At 41.6% G+C, this 21,851-nt stretch overlaps 1 protein-coding gene across 7 annotated transcripts in view; it reads right to left on the bottom strand.

Moving 5' to 3' along the window:
- Positions 1 to 21,851, bottom strand: part of LOC133446251 (VPS10 domain-containing receptor SorCS1-like) — a 248,106-nt gene that overhangs the window by 93,218 nt on the left and 133,037 nt on the right. For all 7 annotated transcript variants that reach the window (XR_009782821.1, XR_009782822.1, XR_009782820.1 and 4 more), the window contains exon 3: positions 14,122 to 14,221. Coding sequence is in view for 3 of the 7 variants with exons in the window: in XM_061724266.1 (XP_061580250.1) it covers positions 14,122 to 14,221 (100 nt within the window). In the remaining 4 variants the exon portion in view is untranslated. The remainder of the gene's footprint in view (positions 1 to 14,121; positions 14,222 to 21,851) is intronic.

Here is a 21,851-nt window from a genome sequence, read left to right as displayed (position 1 = left end):
CGGAGATGACAGGGGTTCAGCTTATGCTTGTCCTTTGCACAGAATCCTCAAATTATTTAGTGGTATTGTGCACTTTTTCTCTGGTGATGACGATAAATGAACACATTTGAACTGAATCCTCTCTTCAGTCTGTTTTGGCCCACCCAAAAATACTGTATGTCTGTATCAAGAAATGCAAGTTCTTTAAACTAAATTCCTTCCCCGCAGGGAGACTCTCGGCGATGGAGGATAAGCCTCTCTTGGGCGTGATAACTGAGGACTTCCACTACAGCTGCAGTCTGTCTGCTTTTCCCTGTGGGGTCCTTAATCATTTTAATGTTAGAAATTAAAAGTGCTGTCAGTTTATAACTTACGACGTATTTTTATAACAAGTGTTATGCGTTCACTTGATGAGCCTGATGATAAAGCAGTTAAATACACCACTCCGCCTTCAGGTAATACTGCAGGTTTTTTATGACGTTGCTGTTGTTTCTTCCTTTGCGAGCGACTACGACTTGCCATATGTTAATTCAACGTCACTCGTAAAGTCTAGGCGTATGCCAGACAGCGATCACGCCACATTACCAATCAAGGTTATAAATTAATCAATAACTGTCAAAATGTAAAAACACTGTAAATACCAATAACTGTAGCTTACTGGTACGGCTGTTCGATTAATCGATTTTAAATCGTAATCGTGATTATGTAATTAGAACGATGTTAAAACGTGAAAATCGTAAAATCGATTTTTCACCGTTTTTTTTTTTACCTTGTCTGCACACATATGCCCCGTCGGAGAGGCTCTTTAGTGTAGGAGGGGGCGTTGTAACCATGGTGATATACTAACATGCCACCGGGCATCCCTCAAGCCAGATGCGGTAGACCGGCTCATGTTCCTTGCAAAAAACTTGCAAATGTGAATAGCAAATGTAATGACTGACATTACACACCTCTACCTCCTTCATGGGTTGCATTATTATTTAGCATGCCAAGACCCAGTTTAGTTTAATTAGAAAATGTCTTGTTTTATTTAATTGGAAATATAACTTACTGTATGTTTGCAAGTGCTGATTTGCTGATTTTTTAAAAATATTTTATTATATTTTTCAAAACTTTTTTTCAACTTATTTTACAGAGTTTTGCACTTTATTCATTCATTTTTGGTTTAATAAGAGCAAAGTTTGCACTTAAATCCCAATGGGGCAAATGTTCAATAAAAAACAGCATATTTGAAATAATTTCTTTGCCTTTTGTCAATTCACAAAATAATCGTAATCGTAATCGAAAATCGGATTTTGAGAGAAAAAAATCGAGATTTTATTTTTGGGCAAAATCGAACAGCCCTACTTACTGGTACCCAGTTAGGTACCAGTACCAAAATATACTAGTACTTGGTACCCATCCCTAGTGTTCAACTGACCAAAACAAAACTTGAGTTAATTTTAAAACTATGGATGAATTTTTTTCAATTTTAGCTCCAAGGCTCCCCCTGTAGGCGGGAGGCTAAGTTGTTTTTACGTCATCCAGCTCGGCTCTTGTTGAGTTTCTTGCCCCGTTGCTAATTCACTAATAAATCAGTCACAGACATGCGCATGCATGGGCTGCTCTCCTCGAGTTTAGTTTGGAGAAGAGCGTAGCTGTAGCTCGATAAATTGCGAACATCTTTGCTGCTAACGTTAGCTGCGGCTGCGCTGGCGACCGGGTGCTTTGCATTTATGTGGCTGAACTTGAGCTGCTTCGGTGGTTAGCAAAGTCCTTTACAAAGAACACACATCACTCTACCTTTATCAATGGTGCCCTCGGAGCGTTTTATAAATGTAAATTCCCCATTCACTGGACCGACAAATTTCACATGCTCCTTCATTTTTTCACCTTTCGTCTCCGTTACTCACTAGTGATGTGCGGATCAATACTGAAATATCGATACTTCCGATACCAGATCTGTATTCTCTAAAATTGATTCCCAAATGAAAATAGATACTTTCGATACTTTAGTCATTTGTGGTAATGTATATCATTAACAGGAATATGGAGGAACTAAACTATTCAGATTTTGTCTAAATGACACGCTGCTGGGAACTACTTTTTTTCATTTTCATTTTTATAGTAGTTCTAATTTTTGTTTATTATTATCTTATTCATTTTAATGGTTTTATTATTTTACTTTTTTATTTTTTGTGATGGAAACACCTTTTTCAAACAGTGGTTTTTCTGTTGTTGTAAGATGTTGTTGCTGGACTATATTGTGAATTAGGCTGCTACCTCAGTATACTTCTGACTTTAAAATAAATAGCGAAATAAGTGACTCTGTATCTAAAATACACCAGTTTTTTAGATTTACCGGGCACATTAGGTGTATTTGCACAATGTTTCGGTATCGAATCGGCTGAGTCGGATACCAGACGGAATTTTACTCAATATCAGATCGGAAAGGAAATGGGTGGTATGGAGCATCACTACTACTCACCCTTTCCCCCCCAGCCTGTGCAGCTACAATGGGAGCCTACTAGCGTATGCTAAACAAGCCCAAACACAGGGACACCCAATCAATGTCCACTTCAACGTGGCCATTGACCCCCCCCTGACAACTCAAGCACAACAAGCCCACCGTACAAAAATAGATTAAGCGATTAAAACACATAACGTATGTCTGTAATTAATTAATCACAGTTAACGTGTTAATTTGAGCCGCTTACTTTTAAGCAATTCTGCCACGATATCCAGAGTAAATCTGCGCGTTAGCTTCATCTCGACATGTGAGCTGAAAAGCTGCAGCAGTTGTGCAGCAGTTGTTCCAAGATATGACCTGGACGGGGGTTCAAAGTTACTCTGCCTACTTAAACACAGTAGATTAGACAGCCTCCCGTCACCCTGCATCACCCCGTCTATCTGGGCTTGTGTCTCTCAGCCCGTCCTCCCTTCTGTCCCGTTGTCTTTCTCGCTCTGCTCATTTGGAGAATTGTGCCTTAGGGCAGACAGATGTTTCACCCCCTCACAGCTTCTCCCCACTTCCACCTCCACTTCAAACCTAAACCACCATCACTTAGCTTCTCCTCACTCGCCCCGCTGTTGCCGCCACGGCGCGGTGCTGCAGCCGGCAGAGCGGAGCTGATTTGCAGTGATTCACCCGTCACGCAGCATGCCCGTGAAAGAGCCGGCGGCTGAAAAGACGCCTCTTCTCTGCATCATCTGTCCTGCAACATGCAGCCACACGCGTCAATATCGGTGTGCTGTGGATGCACCAGGTGGTCTTGCTCCAGGTGTGTCTGGTGGAGGCTGGCACGTGCCGCCATGACGCTTGACCCGTAGCTTTGCTGAGGCGCTGATTTTGCTGCGGGCACTATTACACAACGCAGAGTGCTAAAAATACAGACTGAGGTGTTAAATGTCTCCATACTTTGTATTATTCAATATTTTTACATTCTTAGCACTGCAGCTGACAATAAAATCACTCATATGCTTTTAGGCTACTTTTGTGCTGTAAAATAAAAGGGCCCCTGTCCCTCTCTGCATCTCTTTTTCTAAATTATTTCCTCGTAAATGGCCATCTCTTTTGTGTTTTCACTGAAGTACGAAGGCATCTGTTCAGTGTAGAGCCATCTTCAACTGAGAGAAAATACAATGACTGACCACAATACATTCATTAGTTAAGGAAAAAATTAATAAAGAATGCTTTAAGAGATACCAGTCCATCCATCCATGAACTTCTGAGGGTTGAACGGAGAGGGTAAGAACGAAGATCGACCCGTGACAGAGCTTTGCCTTTTGGTTCAGCTCCTTCTTCACCAGCGGAGTCTGATAAGGAATCCGCCTTACTGCAGACACCGAACCGATTCGTTTGACCCGGGATACTTAAACTCAGAACCGGAGTGCTAGTGAGCGTGGCCTGCTTGAGTTCACCCGACTGTCTTATGATCAGTGTTGTGCATGAACGCGTTCAAATGAACGCGTTCATTGAACGGAATATTCCTTCCTATTTCACCAGCGGGCGGCGCGCACATTTAAAATGCTCGACGAGCCCGGTGCAGTCTTTACGAATGTAGGCTGATTTATGGTTCCGCGTTACACCTACGTACGCGGCGTGCGGACCGTATGGTTCGCGTCGCCGCGTGCCTTACGGCGTAGTCTTCGCCGTCGATTTAACGCTGAACCATAAATCAGCCTTGACGGGTGAAGAGAGACGTTGCAGACGCAGCGTCAGCGAGCCGTCAGATGATGATCCGCTTATCATTATCTGCGGGAATTTTACACATCGTCTCCCAAAGAGTCTGACGGTAGGAATCTAACCTTTCTGTGCAAATTATGTCCACCTGCGCTGAGAAAACAAGTCGGAACGTCTGCCTTGTTAACTTCACATTTGAAATGACATGTGGAGTTGAAGCATCCGCCCAGTGGGAGAAAATATCTGCGAGTCCTTAACAATCAAAAAAGTTCCCAGAAAGACCAAGAGGTCTGATTTCCCAGTGACAGGTAGACAAATTGATAATGCACTACAATGTTGGAGATTTACAGCCTCTGAATAAAGTTGAAACGCCACTAGGACAATACATGATTGTATTCAGCAGGGGTCTCCAACCCTGTCCTGCATGTTTTACATGTTTCCTGCATCATCACACCTGATTCTAATTAATGATCATCATCAGCTTGTCATCCAGGTCTGCACAAGTCTGTTAATGACAGTCATTTATATCAGGGTTCTGAGGGGAAATATCTAAAACATGCAGGACAGGCGGTGCTGAGGACCAGGGCTGAAGACCACTGGTATACGGTTTTAGGATAGGGGGGCGTTTCATTCGTACTTCTCACCTAAAAATATTGAAATGAACTGAATTTGAACTAGTTCAAAATGAAAATAGTGAACTATGAACGTGAACTGTTCATTTTTAAACTATGTGAACTGAACTTTGAACTAGTTCATCAGAAGTATGAACTTGCACAACACTGCTTATGATGTGCTCATTTAAAGATGTACGTCATCTGGAACGACACAAATCCAAACGATGAGTGGTGTCAAATATGATCTGTTTTTCCTCTTCTAAAACTAATCTCTATTCGTACGTGGGTCAGATCTCTTCTAAATTGATTATCCATACAGTAACTTCCCTATGGATATGGTGTTTTATTTTGAAAATCACCCTTTTCTCTGACTTGCCACCAGTAAATTGACATGGCCAACTCCAAAATAGTCCTGATGTGTATTTTTAGGGAAGCAGAGCAGACGGTCACCTCTAACCCGCCTCCGGTGGGACCGCACTCATTGACTTGAATGCCAGCAATTCACAGCGGCTGGCGGAGTGCTGCCGTTTGGTGGCACTTCCACGTCCGGTGGGACTTCTCGGTCCCACTGGATGCCAGCTGTTGAGGATCGTAGCCAGTCAAGTCAGTGAACGTTTTCCCACCGGAATTACAGCTGAATGTTTCAGAAAAATCCTAGATAATCTTCTCTGCTCCTTTAAAGACACGTGAAGGGTTTCTCTGACATTCAGCCTCAGATGACGAGACGCTGTTACCTTAATCTGTGGAAAGTGGCGGTTATCAGAGGGTCATATGAGGACATGTTCATTTTAGAAGTCAAAAAGCACATTTTATTTGACCACCGTCCGTGCTTTTTTATCAAGATAATGCAGGCAGAAAATACAAGACAGAAATGACCAGATTACGTGATTTTCATGTGATCCGCATACTTTCAGGTAAACCCCTAAAATGATGAACTGATACAGGTCAGAAGCTCTCAAGTTGGATTGATGTGCCCTCGAAAAGTCAGAAAGAGGATTAAATGATCAAAAAATCTTAATTTGTCTTAAAAAGTCCGAAATGTATGTTTTGGAAATCTTAAAAATTAAAAAAAAACAACAACTAACTTAAAATTGACTGTTTTTAAAATGAGCAGAGTTAACAGCACGTTTGTCACAGCATTTCTACTCAATGCATGGATGCCGCTATCAAAGGAGGCAGTCAGCACTTAGTAGAGTGCTAACTAGTACAAAACCATGTAGTTATGGACACATGGAAATTGTATTTGGAATTGAAGTCAAACAACAGGTTTGCATTATGGTTGAAACCATTTCAAAAAATAGATATGATGCTCAATGTACAGTAGTCTACACGAAGTCCTTCAAACTGGGCTGTGGTACCAAGAAATCCAATGCCTTTATCATGCTCCATCATGCTTCATCAATTCTCCATCATGCACACCAGTAATGACCATAGCAAACAACCTATGTACAGGACGTGTCTTCACAACCAGACTAAAAACGGTCAGAACTGTCTCTAAATCTCATTTAGAGGGAGGCCACTACAAAAGTTTGGACGCCTCTGCGTTTTAATCTAGGTTTTGGAACATGTCGGAGAAACTATATGGTTTACTATTGTGCTTTTGCACGAGTGTGGGTGAGAATGAAATCTGATAAATAAGATTGTGCCCATCCATTTAAAACAAACTAAAATAAAGCAATACCATTCTCAAATACAGAATAAGAGAGTAAAATAAGAGAATAAAAGAGTTCTCAAATATCACACACGCACTAAGTTTGGTCCCTAAAGGTCCCTAAATTCAGAAAAGGATATAATTCGACAGCTGTTAACCAACTTAATGGGAAAATAGAAATATAAATGGATAGTAGAGGCAAAACAATGAAATAAAATGTTTCCTGAAATTAATTAAATTCAGTTAAATTTTAATTATAAAGCATCTACTACAACACATGTTGACTGTAGTAACTTTCCATAGACCAGAAGATGACCCCTGGGCATTAATTATATAAACAATGGCAGGTAAAAACTCCCCTAGTGGGAGAAAAACCTTAAACCAAACAGCGACAAGAAAAAATCACATTTAAGCAGGACCTGGAGAACTAAGAGTTTTATGTATATTTGACTAAAGAGGTTTATATGCAAAACACTAAGATGGTCATAGGGTGGGACTGCAGTTCAGCATGTTAGTAGATATCCAACAAAGACAACTATAGTATCTAGGTCTAAGTCAGACCTCAAAGGTGGCAGGTACCTTGAAATTAACAATGGGCCCAGAAGGCACCCCTGAGGCACTCCACAAAACCACAAACACACAATCGATGAATGTTCCCAACTCTTCGACTGTCTTCAACTATATGTGTGTTAAAAAAAGGCTGAGCAATAAAGTGTAAATGTTTGAAAAATACATCAGGTTTCTTATTTTACCTGATATAAATGTGCAGAACGCTAAAGGCATTCTTCGGTAGAAGCACAAAGCCATCACACAAAAAATAGGTCGGATGTCACTTCTGTAATGTGTGCTTTAAGTATTTACTGTTAACACCAATATTGTATAATTACTTCTAATTTATTTGTTCTCAGATCTTAGTGTGAGATAGTTAACTCTAAAAAGGTATTTGTCTTTAGAGCTGGTAAAACACAAACCTATCAGCATCAGTCACAGAATTAAAAAGCACTTTTTTTAAATGTCTCTGTGAAACTTCAGTGACTCGTTGGACTTTTGCACTTTAAGGTTTTTAAGTTCGAAGTGTGTACCATCTAAAAACAACATCCGTTGCCTAAAGGGAAAGCACTTAAATGGAGCTCGGCCAAAGTACGCAAAGACAAACAAATGTGCTTGTAGATATAAGAAAAATTAATCTTTAAATGTCATTGATGGCCAGCAATTTCCTGTTCAGACCCTTTAAAGTATTCAAAGAAAGCTATACTTTTCTTTGTTAGTGGCAAAGGCCTTCGTTTATGTCAAATTAGCCTCCAGAAGTCAGTGAAGGAAATGGTGCCTGTTCGTAGCCAGTGTAAGTGCATCGTATAGACAGAAACATCACTGTCCAATACAAACGTTGTGCTCTGAGCGCTGCTGTTTTTACCGTGCAAGCACTCAGCTGGGACTCAATGCATTTAACTGCAATATTAGTACTAATCAATGAGAAAGGAAAAATTGTACATCTTCAAATCATGTTCAATATTTAACTTAAGGAGTGAGGTGCAGTGATGGGGAAATGTTGTGATGACAAAGAGTTGCAGGTGACTTTAGTTAAAGCATGTTTAAAAGCAACGTGACTAAACTGATGGGGCCAGTAATGCGTTGCAGAGATACTGAAGGCTTTAGAAACAAGTAGTAGTGTTGATTCTGTATTTGACAGGTAACTAGTGCAAAATAGAGCAGCCAGAGTCAAGTGAAATCACTTCAGATGACTCTGCAGACCGCGTGCTCTGCGGTCGTTGGCAACGTTGTGTTCAGGCTCGGTGAATTGGTTGCAGCAGCTGCCAGAATAGTAGCTGGTCGGCGACCTTCATAGCCACCGCCGTCCGATGCATCTGTGGTAGTCTGATGGCTCTGTAGGCTTTGATTCTTTTGTCTTTACTGGGCTTCAGCTGCTAAACGAATCTGCATGTACTGAAATGTGTGTTAAGGGGTGAAAGATGACTTGTATTGATGACAATGCTGGACTGCACTCAAACTGTGAAGACCCCCCAAGGGCCTGTTATAAAAGAGAAAAAAAAGATTGCAGCTTCAAAACTGCATGTCTTTTACATAATGATGAAGGATAATGTGTTCCTGACAAAGCTGCCATAACAAATGCAGTTTTAAACTTACTGCAACAGGTAGCAGTTAAGAGTGAGGCTAAATGATGCAAGGATTAAATCATACACAATACAAAATCATTTAAGATAAATTTAGCCTCTCATCCGCCAATTAACGTACTCAAACTTAGTGCCAAACTCTACAGACTATTTGCATTGGCGGAAATGTCCTCTCTCCTGCAACATCACCGAGGTAACCATCAGAAACTTGAAATACGCCACTCTAAACCTGCACTTAATTTAAAAATCTGCTTCATTTAACCGACTCAGTTTGAAACATCCATGAAAAGGCTACAGCCTGAACAAAGGGAAGAAACTTATTCTTTTTATCAATCAAGCAGTCAGACTTCATTTGTGTAACACTTTTCATAGAAACTGTGCAACACAAAGTGTTTTACAGAATTAAAACAAACAAACAAAAAGAACATCCCAACTTCGACTACTACAACACATTAACACACATAAATACCCTGACAAACACCTAAACACACGCCAATAATATCAGTGATGGAGCAGGAATGGAGGAGACGCCGTCTTTACTCTTGGAGAAAACCCTGAATAACGACAATTAAAATACATAAAAGTGTCAAAAAATGAATATGTTTTTTCACCCAACAGAGTAAATATTTTGTTTTGTTTCACAATCCTTCATGTAGGACCGGTATGGTGCCCCGGCGCTCCAGGCCCATGCGTGTGAACCGCTAGTGCTGCGTAAACTGTCTATGTCGCGTTAGCAGCTGGCGTGTGTGTGGAATGTCAGAGGAAGTGTCATGGGCACCATTACCACGGTTACTGAGGCACACGCTTTGATGCTCTGTTTTTACTCGCAATAAATAAGCTCTGAGTCACTGGAACATATTTGTAGCAGGATTCAACCACTGAAACAAAATATGCAGAACACTTTATCAATAAAACTATTTTCAGTGCTCAGACCAGACATGAGGGCATTGCTGATGCAAACTCCCCCCCCCTACAGCTGCTGCCGTTGTTATTAAAGGGAGACGGTGATTAGCAGAGTGGATGCATCTGGCCCCCTCTGCTGCTGTGGTCACCTGAACCCCCGCCCCCCCCCCACAGCTGAGCCCAAACCACACCCACCGCCACAATAGTGGAACCTGACAAAGATGGGGGAAAAAAGCGATTTATAGGTGTCCTGGCATCCGAGGAACACGATGCCATTGACGGGAAGCAAAACCGTGGTGATTTTACACACTCCACTGTTGCGACTTTTTCCTTTTTTCCAATATTTATTTCCAAAAAAGGGGCTTGCAAACATTAAATCAATGCGGCTCCACAATTAGGGAAAAATCCAACGAAACGAAAAGTAACTAAAACAGCGTGAAATGGTCAAAATTGGCATTTAACCACAGCTGCCTCCTGTCTGACATTTCCGCCTGACTGACTCACACACACCCACACACCACACCGGTCCCAATAATGAGGGGTGTGTCCCGGCCCCACCCATCCAACAATTATTATTATTAAATAAAATAAATAAAATAAACTCAGGTACTGTTTAACATAAACTAATTACCAAGCCAAGATAATTCAAAGTAACAGATCAACTTCATAAACTTCCTGAACTAAACTTTTTTCTAAACTAAGGATAAGAAATGAAGAAATGGCTACAACAATAGGAGCAGATCTGGTACCATTTAACTCAGACTTTCACTCATTATCACACTGAGATATTTCTATAACTGCGTCGTGAGCTTTCCCTGTTTCTAAGATCCTGAGTCGTCAGCTCCACCCACGTCTAGGAATTCAACCAATCAGAACACGCGGCCTAAATCTCCTTCTGACTACTTGTTCTGAAACATGAGTTGTAGCTTTCAGAACTACTCTAGACATAGCAGAGATTAACATTAGCTGAGAAGAATCAAAGCACTGCTTTAAAATTCACTTTTAAGTGCGAAGCTTTTGTCCAACAGTGAGACAAAAGAGAAAAAGTCTTTTTAAGCGAGACTGTGGGAGGGGGTGGGGGTTTTCCACCCGCCGCAGCCACACAAGGACGCGGCTGTCTTTGAACGTGCAAACACAGCCGAGCACCCACACGGACCAGCAACCAATATGGGCCTTTGTCATGAAAACGCCGGAGATGTGCAGCTGATATTGTAGTCAGACGGATGGGACAGAGAGCGGCGTTATGTATTCCTCTCACAGAGTCGAGCAGCAGCAGCTGAACCCATCTACCACTCACTGCTTCTGCAGAAAAAAGCCTGTTTTTGTTCCCCAGCCATTAGAGACAATACTGCAGTCTGTGCGCCTTCCCTTTTTTTTTTTTGACCACCACTCTGCATCCCCGGTCACTTACTGCTATAATGTGCTCTCACATGTAATCTCGGGCTGAAACCCAAATGTCCCCTAATAACACTCGAACCCTGCTTCCTGAAAACGGGTGGGACTGCTGCGCTGCCTCGCTCTGTGAGCGACCCTTTTTGTTTTGTTGGCTCCTCTCCCCCTCTCAACTGCCCCCCCTCCATCCTTACTCACCCCATCTACCCCCTGCAGCCACAGAGAGCTGATTTACTCCCATCACTGGATGAAGTGAGTGGCTTTTGTCTGCCACCCACGGCGGTCACATGGGGCCGCGCCGGGGGTGACAGCAGAGAGACGAGCCTGCGGGCCCCTCCCGCCTTCGCCAACATGGATGTGTGCGGCTGTGACAGGCTTCAACCGCATGCAGGGGATTTGAAAGGGCCCAGCAGCAGCAGCCGGGTAGCGCTCCACACGTGCCTTCCTTGTTGCCATAAACAACCACATTTCTTCCTGCTTGCTTTGTGCTTTGAAACAATGGCGCTCCCACATGAGTGTTTCCTGGCCAGCGCTGGCGTGCAGCCGCAGTCGGACGGGCTGACGCTTGTGGCGGAGCATAGAAAGCTGAAAAGTTTTGCACCTGTTGAGTTCTGTAAACTCATTTGACTCGTTTGGATGTCCGCTTGGCCTCGTGGAACCTGTGTGATCTCTCACACGGTGGCAACGCTCCTCTTTCCAATGGTTTTCCAGTGTTATTTGCAGGAATAAAACAGTTAGACTCATCCACTAGAATCTGGAGGAACGAAGGCGGAGAGGCTCTGCGTCGCGACGCCGTCAATCGAAACCGAAGTAGCTCTGCTCTAGGGCTGTTCGATTAATCGATTTTAAATCGTAATCGCGATTATGTAACTAGAACGATGTTAAAACGTGAAAATCGTAAAATCGATTTTTCACTTTTTTTTTTTATGTATTTTTTTTTAAATTTTTTTTACTTTTTACCTTTTTTAGATTGATACCGTATTAATGATTGATGGAAATACCTCTCAATACCTGCGACAAGTGCCCCATGGGAGAGGCTCTTTAGTGTAGGAGGGGGCGTTGGAACATGCCACCGGGTAGACCGGCTCGTGTTCCTTGCAAAAAACTTGCAAATGTGAATAGCAAATGTAATGACTGACATTACACACCTCTACCTCCTTCATGGGTTGCATTATTATTTAGCATGCAAAGACCCAGTTTAGTTTAATTAGAAAATGTCTTGTTTTATTTAATTGGAAATATAACTTACTGTATGTTTGCAAGTGCTGATTTGCTGATTTTTTTTTTCAGAGATAAAACGTTTCTATTTTATTATATTTTTTAAAAACTTTTTTTCAACTTATTTTACAGAGTTTTGCACTTTATTCATTCATTTTTGGTTTAATAAGAGCAAAGTTTGCACTTAAAGCCCAATGGGGCAAATGTTCAATAAAAAAACAGCATATTTGAAATCATTTCTTTGCCTTTTGTCAATTCACAAAATAATCGTAATCGTAATCGAAAATCGGATTTTGAGAGAAAAAAATTGAGATTTTATTTTTGGGCAAAATCGAACAGCCCTACTCTGCTCTGAACTTCTACCGCCGTCCTTGGAGTACCAGTCCTCTGCTCGTCTTTGTTGGACGGCAGCGAAGGACCAAGTCCACCATCAGCTCCTCTTCCATCGTCTTCAATGCAGAGGTGATGCCGCCGTCAGAGCAACACCAGAAACAGCTTCCTGTTGAATCTTTGCACCGGCGACTGTCAGGACTTGCTTTCAATAGGACTTTTCTTAAAAAATGTATTCATTTTTAGACACTTGAAACTGAAACGTGAGCCCACATTCGAGAGCGTGATCCTTTGCGTCCCACGGCGTCCTCTCCCGCGTCTCCTTGTGTGAGTGTTTGTGTGCCTCTCGCTGTGTGTGATAAGATATTAACAACCTGTCAAGTTGTTAACAAGTCTTCAGCTGTTCACCGCTGTGTGTTTAAGATGAGGTCTGGTGTCGCTGACTCAAAGGCGACTGATCTCCTGTTGTTCCCTCTGCAGTGGCGCCTAATTACCACAGTTTCTGAGCTTCTTAAGTGGCTTATCTGGTCCCGCTTCCCCGAAGAGCAACAGCAACAAAGGAGGATTTAAGAAAAACACACACACACACACACACCACCGCTCTTTTCATTTTGATGGTTGTCCGCGAGTCACATGCAGAGCAAACGGATTCACGGGAAACTTTAAAGACGTTTCACCGGACTAAAGCCGATAAAGACGTGACTGAAGGTTCCCAGATGCTTTTCTTCAGTCCCTTGGAATCAAGTGATGACGCTTTCTGAGGACTTTGGGCCTTTTAGCGTGTCTGTTGCGCGCTGGTGCAGAATAAATGCAGCACCTCTCCGTGTTAACCAGGATGCAATGCTTCGTTTGGTTTCAGGTAGACACCGCACAGGGGTACCTTTGAGAGGATCCCTATCAGTTCCATACCAGCAGCTCAGAAATCCTGGCTGAGGCTGCAGCTGAGGGAGAGCCAGTCAGACGCAATGTTTTTCAGTTGGGAACAAATAAAACATCATAAACGTCAACATTTCAGAATCTTAAAGTCTTATTTTATGCATTTTTCTTCTGTTGTATGAACATGTTTCTGTCTTATTATATTGTGTGTTTTTCTTTTACCTGCTGAGGGACTGCAGATGCAAATGAGCTTGTTAGCCATAATCCTGGACGCCCACATCTGCTGTTTCTAGATGTCCATTAACGTGCACTGTCCCCATCAGATACACATGTGGACTCCTGATTGTCTTACAAGCCAAAGATGAGACGAATGTATGATTTTTGAAATAGACACACATGTGATAATGTCAGTATTCCCAGAAGGACCTGAGAACGCTCGTCACTGAGGCGCTGCGTTTAATCACCCTGGAACCTGCAGAGAACGCTGCGGCAGCTTCGTTCAACTCTCTGTCAGCTCAGAAAATCTCTGATTATTGTTCAGCTGCAGAGTTTAATAATGGGGGGGTGGGGTGGGGGGCTCCGGGCTGTAGTGGGCGTGCTGCATGTGTGCAGACAGGCTACAAAAGCTGCTAATAAAGCAAGGCGACAGATCCCTGCGGTCTGCACACCATCCAAATAATAACAACTTTCTTTATCAACTAAAACAACAGCGTTAATGTTAAGGGAGAGAGTAATAAGGATAAGACACTTTCAATGTCAATGATTTATATTTAACCACATTACAAAATACACAGGCTGTGAAAAGGTTCTCAAGAGAGAAGTTTTAACTCCAACTGGAGTAAATAAATAACTAAAGAGTGTTACCTTTCTCTTGTTGTTGGGGCTCACGTACAGATAACTGAGGATGGTCTTCGTTCCCACTTTGTCGTTCAGTTTCTGGTACGTTGCTCCGTAGTCAGTCGACCTGAAACGGGATCAGAAAATGTGGATGAGACCTCGGTGAGCCACCGGTCGCACGTTCACATGGAGACGGGGAATGTGAAGATCCCTGTTTTTTGCACCGTTAGAGTCACTCAAGGAAACTATCCTCAACGTTCTTCTTCTGCGTGAACATACCAAGACCCGTTGTGATGAACTTCGGATGCATCCTTTCAAACCTTCTGATCAATCAAACCCAATTTCTGCATCAAGGTTCTACCTATTGGATACCTGTGTTACAACGAGTGGTTATTTGAGGTACTGCTGCAGTTTCATCATCTCAAACTAGTCTAGTTGCTCTCCTCTGATATCATCAGTAGGGGTGGGTATTGGGAAGGACCTCACAATACGATACGCATCACGATACTTGAGCCACGATACGATACACATTGCGATATCCCAATTATGCGATATCCCGATTATTATATTCTACATAGGTCACATTACACATCTTAAAATCCAAGTTGTATATATGTACATCAGATGATAGTGATGGATCTTAAAATCCGAGTTGCACGTTCATCAGATTATAGTGACAATTCATGGGACAAACTGAGTCAAAACAATGTTTTATTATAACTATACAAGCTAAAGTTACAACATATTTGTATATGTTTTTCATATTATTTACATCATATGAAATTAACATTAAATTTAGTATGAGGTTGCTTTAATTATGTGGCAAATGATAATAAATACAAGAAAGATGGGTACTAAAACCAAGGACAGGCACAGTGATCAGTCAGTATAGATATAAATCCATAAATAAATAAACCTCTGTCCATTATTTTTCATTTTTTAAGGACAGACAATTGTGTTATATAAAAAATAAATTATAAAATGAAATAAAACGTGAAATAAAACCTGAGCTCAGTGCAGGGCCCTCCCAGGGTTGGTAGAGTGGCAATGCCCAGGACTGTCACTCAGGTAGGAGCCCTGGGTGATATAATGGGAAAAAGATCGGGGATAAAAAAAAAAAAAAAAAAAAAAAAAAAAAATCGATATTCAAATTTTGAATATCGATATTGAATCAGCTGGAAACGTATCGCGATATATTGCCATATCGATATTTTTGCCCACCCCTAATCATCAGGGTCTTTTTGTCCAGAGAGCTGCTTTTTTGGGGAATATTTGCTCTTTTTTAGAACATTTTTCTTTAAAACCCTGGAGATGGTTGTGGGGAAAATCCCAGAAGCAGTTCCTGAAACACTCAGACCATCCAACCTGGTCTGGGAGCTTAGTCTTCTTTTCCATTCTGATGATCTTTTTTTAAACTTCGACAGGTCATTTTGACCTATGCCACCTAAAGGCTGATTAGATATCAACTAACAGATGTTCCCGAAAGTCTGCCAGGTGGATATGATCCCTTCTTCTAGAGACTAACGACATGACAAATTCAGTTTGGAAATATGCTGGTTCCAGCTTTAAAGTACAAGTTAATGAGCTTCAACTGAAGCTGTGATAGCAGAGATGTTCAACCTCCACTTCAAGTTCAGCTTTAACAAGTTCCACCACGGCTAGAAGACCATTAAGAAATATTTCTCCCCTTTTCATAGAGAATGAAGAATCATGGAGAATCATGGAGAACCTGTTCTTGGGTCTCATCTCCATCTTTGTCCGTCCTCAGGACTTTGACATATCATATGAATATAAATAAACTCAGACAAGGTAGCAACAACCTAATTAGATCAATAGAAAAGGACAGATCAATTCTTTAAATGAGGAACCCAGAACATGCCGCTCATGTTTTCTTGCTCCACTTAAGATCACACAAGCAGCATTTTGTACTGACTGGAGCTGACAAGGAGCTCTAATCTCGGTAGTAATGTCAATAACAACTATGTGGTCATAAAACACATTTGAGTCTTTAAGATTTATTACAAGAAAATGGCGTCACACGAAGAAAGTGCTTTTGACAAAAGAACTGATCTGTTTGTCAAATTGAAAAGTGGAGACGGGTGCTAGTGATGGAGTAAGATTTGTTGATTTGTTGTAAGATTTGTTGACCTGAGCTCTTGCCTAACTTAGAGCTTTGCCTATTTTGAATAATGATATTGGACAGCGCACCCCTTGGGGATTTGTTGTAAATATTACTCACTGTTGCATCCAGAATACCTTGGAGCACGTTTGCACTTTTCACGTTACCTCAATGGCGACTGATCTCCGTAAATATAAATACAGTGGACCTGCGTGTACTTGGTCCGAAGGTACTACGGCGCAAAGTAACCATAACAGCGGGGAGAAGACACTTGTGTTACCATCAGAGGTGGAAATGAACCCCGAGGGCTCATTTCCGCACCATTGGCTAACCATTGAGAGGTGTGTGGATTGTTGATGGTTATAAAGCAAGGGGAAACAGTTACTCTGATTAGCAAGTATATCCCTTTTGTAATTTATGCCACAGTATCGGACCCTTTGGGAGGATATATTATGGTAGTGGGTTGACTGTACAGATTCCCAGTAACATTTATGTCCCAAGCTGGGACGACCTTGCCTTTTTTATCAACACTTTCTCTAAAATTCCTAACATGGATTCACATCACCTCATTTTAGGCAGGGATACAACTTGTGTACTCCACTCAAAGTTTTAGCTGATATCTGGTGTTTCCTTCAGCCTATATCCAGGGGCTTTTATTTTCTCTTCCCCAGTCCATAAAAGGTTTTCATGGATAGACTATTTCTTTGTTGATAAAAAAAACTCCTTCCAATGGTCATCGATTGTTAATATCAGTCCATAGTTATTTCGGACAACGCTCCCTTGAATATGAAGCTACGTCTTCACAGTGCAGATCCTGGCCTTCTACCATGGAGGCTTAAACCATTACTGCTCTCAGACGATGAAACTTTTATTAACGCAGAATTTAAATACTTTTTTGTTCATAATCAGACATCGGGGGATGTCATCCTCTATGATGTGCAAATCGCTGAAAGCATACTTGAGAGGACGGGTTATTTCTTATTGTGCACCACAGAAGAAAGCTAACACTGAGCACCTTGAGGAGCTGAGATATGATATTCTTAAACTATAGCTGTTCTGGGGGCACGGTGGAGCAGCTGGTCCATGACTTCAGCACCCACACCCTGTGTGGGGTTGGCAAAAGGGCCTTTCTGTGTGGAAGTCGCATGTTTTTGTGAGCTACCCTCACATAAACATGCAACAGTCCTGGGCTATACAGTGGCCCCTCTGTGGAGAAGCCCCACCCTGTCTGGTGAAAAAAAGTGGCTTCACACCTGAAGTTAAGGAGGAGACTTGAGCTCAATGTAGGTTGGTAGAGGGTGAGCAATGTCCAGGACTGACATAGGTAGGAGCACACGGGGACAAAAATAATGGATAAAAAAAAAAGAAATATACAGTAGCTGTTCACCCTTGGATGATATACTCGAGCAACGAGTATATCTGCCTAAAACAGTTTGACCTGCTTTCAACACGCCAAGCTGGCAACCTCATGTTGAAGTCCATACACAGCTAGTACGAACATGGAGAGGAAGGCAGGCAAAATGTTAGCTATGTTGGATGACTGCCCATCAGCATACAATTGAGATAAAGGATGACAAAGATCTAAAACATAAAGATCACTTGGAAATAAATTACTGCTTTGTCTATACACCTATTAATCACCAACGAGTGAGTCTGCATTAGATGGGTTCTTCTGTAGTCTCAATATTCCCAGGATAAATCCAGAGCTAGCCACTGTACTGGAGGATGACATCTCTGTTGAAGAGATCACAGGGGCGATTAGGAAGATGCAAAGTGGCAAATCTCCCAGGCTACCCCTCAGAGATTTTTAAGACTTTTTTAGGAGCACTTGCCCTTCTCCTTCTGCCTGTCCTCAGGGAATCACTTTCTTCAAATTCACTCCCTCCAACAATGTTAGAAGCCCCCATTTCCTTTATTCCAAAGAAAGATAAAAATCCCCTTCATTGTAGTTCATATCGTCCAAGCTCCCTCGTAAATACAGATGTTAAACCTCTTACAAAGCTTCTGGCTCAACGTCTTGAGGTGGCTCTTCTTTCAATTATCTCAGTTAAAAAGACAGGCTTCATGAAAGACTGATATTCATTTTGTAATATTAGACGCCTTCTTAACATCCTTTATAGTCCCTCTCCATTTGACATTCCTGAGATTTTTCTATATCTTAATGTTGAGAAAGCTTTCGATAGAGTGGAGTGGGATTACTTCTTTTACACTCTTGGAAGATTTGGCTTTGTCCTAAAATTTGTATCCCGAATTAAAGTCCTTTACTCCTCTCCAACAATAACCTGTCTCTCTACTTTAAACTGCGGAGAGGCACCAGACAAGGCTGCCCAATGTTTCCGCTCCTATTTTCAATTGCCATAGAACCACTAGCATTAGCTATCTGACAGGATATCCACATTGAGGGAATTGTTAGAGGGGGATTAGAATGTAAAGTATCCCTGTATGCCGATGATCAATTGTGGTATATTTCAGAATCTTTGTCAAGTCTCCCAAACCTATTGCACACACTAACGAATTTTGGCACAATATCAGGTTATAAAAGTCAGCAAATCTGTAGGAAACATATCTTTAAATTCAACTCCTTTTAAAACAAATTCAAAAAAGTTTATATATCTCAGAATTTGGGTATAACTTCAAAGATCCATATAAGGCAGATTTTATGCCACTATTAGATAATCTGACAGGATATATATCAAATGTTGGGTTTTCCTGTGTCTTTCCATGAGAAGAAACATAAATACCGTCAAAATAAATGTATTACCTAAATTACCCAATGTCCTCATATTTCTGACCAAATTATTCTTTAACTCCTGAGACAAATTTCCTTTATCTGAAAAAAAGCTCCCTTACATAGAGCACATCTTCAGGTTGGCAAGGTGCTTCCCAATTTCTTTTTTTAATATTGGGCCCACATCAGCGCAGTGATGTTTTGGATGTCAGATATAGACAATTCAAACACCCCTAAATGGCTAACCTTAGAGCATACTTCTTGTGGACCCTCTTCCTTACCAGCATTGTTATGGACTGAAATCCCATGAGTAAATCCCATCTCTTATGATACCTTGAACCCTGTTATGGCATGTTCAGAAGAAATCTGCCATCCCTTCAGGAGATCATTTACTTTCAATAGCTTCACTCTTTTTGCTCTGAGAGCAAAAAAAAAAATCCTGTTTCCTCCCTCATTGTCGGATGAAGCCTTTGGTGTATGGTTTAGGAGTGGGATACAATCATTACAGGATCTTTATATAGACAATAGCTTTGCCCCTTTTGGACAACTAGTAGATAGATTTCACATCCCTAGAATCCAATTCTTAAGATATTTACAATTGAAAAACTTCATATCACATTCAACCTGTTTCTCCCCACTATCTTAGTTTGACTCAATTTCTAAGCCAGGGAAAGATTTAAAGCAGACTATATGTTCTATATGGTCTTCTCAACTTATATAACTTGTGAACTTTAGATTGTCTCATAAAAAAATTGGACCCAGATAGAAAAAGACGTTAAATCAATCTTGAATTATGGTCAAAAAGGTTGATTTTTGGTTAAGGTCGACGATTGGATCAACCATCAATCAATCATCCAATTCTAATGCCAACGTGTAATCAACATATTATGTTTGTCACGGATTAATACCAACACAGATTCAATGTTTCAGCCTAACCATATTTCAATGTTGATTCACTCATATTTTGCTATCAGGGAAGAGTATTTAAATGTATAGATTTCCGACGCAGTCTCACACAATATTATCAGGAGGATTCACACGTCATCTGTTTCTAAAAGACATACAGTTGTACAATTCAAGATAGTACACCGATACCAGGCAGTCCAAAATTAGGACAGATTTAAACATTACTTACGATAGATGTAAGCACACCCCCACACACATTCTGGGGATCTATGAAATGTTAAGGAGGCCGATAGATCCGTCCCCTCTTATTGCACTCTTTGGTGACACTCTGCAGGGTGTGGATCTAAATTATTATGAGTCCAGCGTAGTGCCTTTTTTTGCATTACTGGTTAGATGACTGATTAGATGGAAAGACCCTCTTCCTCCTTAATACATCCACTGGATTAGAGGGACAATGCAACTTAAAGGAGCCGTCTGTAAGAAATGGCCAAAACTGGTACTGCAGTCACTTTCCAAATATTGTTGAGCGGCGTGTACCCTCCCCCTCCTCCCCCCGACCAGAGGTTGCCAGGTAGGCTGCAGAATGCAGCAGGAACGTAGGCTGCCATGGCTGCGATAATTAGAGCCGAGTTGGCAACCCGGATGCCGAAACAATACTGACGTCGTGATTGGGAGATAGGTGGAGGGTGGAGCTTCAGAAACAATACTGACTTGGTGATTGGGAGATAGGTGGAGGGTGGAGCTTCAGAAACAATACTGACTTGGTGATTGGGAGATAGGTGGAGGGTGGAGCTTCAGAAACAATACTGACTTGGTGATTGGGAGATAGGTGGAGGGTGGAGCTTCAGAAACAATACTGACTTGGTGATTGGGAGATAGGTGGAGGGTGGAGCTTCAGAAACAATACTGACTTGGTGATTGGGAGATAGGTGGAGGGAGGAGCTTCAGAAACAATACTGACTTGGTGATTGGGAGATAGGTGGAGGGTGGAGCTTCAGAAACAATACTGACTTGGTGATTGGGAGATAGGTGGAGGGAGGAGCTTCAGAAACAATACTGACTTGGTGATTGGGAGATAGGTGGAGGGTGGAGCTTCAGAAACAATACTGACTTGGTGATTGGGAGATAGGTGGAGGGTGGAGCTTCAGAAACAATACTGACTTGGTGATTGGGAGATAGGTGGAGGGTGGAGCTTCAGAAACAATACTGACTTGGTGATTGGGAGATAGGTGGAGGGTGGAGCTTCAGAAACAATACTGACTTGGTGATTGGGAGATAGGTGGAGGGAGGAGCTTCAGAAACAATACTGACTTGGTGATTGGGAGATAGGTGGAGGGTGGAGCTTCAGGCCAAAACAAAAAATGACAACATAAACATCAGTTGAGGGCTGCAACTCCTCTTTTTAAACTGGAATATCCTGGCTTGAGTGCTGTTGTCAGTGACATAAGTATTTGAAATGAACATGATTTTTAAATGTCTGTTGACGTATTGGGGTCATTTTATGATTCGTTTTATTATTGCTCTTACATACAGCTCCTTTAAACTAACTAATAAGATACACTCTCCAAGAGGTCTGTTTTGAAATTCTTCATGACCTGGCAACCGTTCTTGACATTCGTGAGTCAAATGGAAACAGAAAATGGTAATGTACTGTATGTAAACCTCTTCTTTATAATATCAAATTTTAATTTTTTTTTCTCTGTCTTTACTACATCTATTTACGTACAGTATACTGCCCTACCAACAAGTATGTACAATAACTGTCTTTGATTCTGTGGTACAGGTCTAGGGATCAGTTATCGTTTATGTTGTTTATATTTTTCATACTGTGAAATTCATAAATAAACAGACCTTGTTCAAAATTTAAAGGTCGAGTCCAAAATCACGGTGGAGTAAATGACCTTGAAGGGCTGCGAGGCAAAGCACAGTCGTTCAGCTTATCGGTTCAGGCCCCGGGACTTCAGATGAAGTTATGGCCCAGGGGTCCAATTATGGCCCAGGGCC

Source organism: Cololabis saira, chromosome 1, assembly GCF_033807715.1.
Source record: "Cololabis saira isolate AMF1-May2022 chromosome 1, fColSai1.1, whole genome shotgun sequence".
NCBI classification, from domain to species: Eukaryota; Metazoa; Chordata; class Actinopteri; order Beloniformes; family Belonidae; genus Cololabis; species Cololabis saira.
Note: the sequence above shows the minus strand (reverse complement) of the source record. Positions and strands in the feature narration are given on the sequence as shown.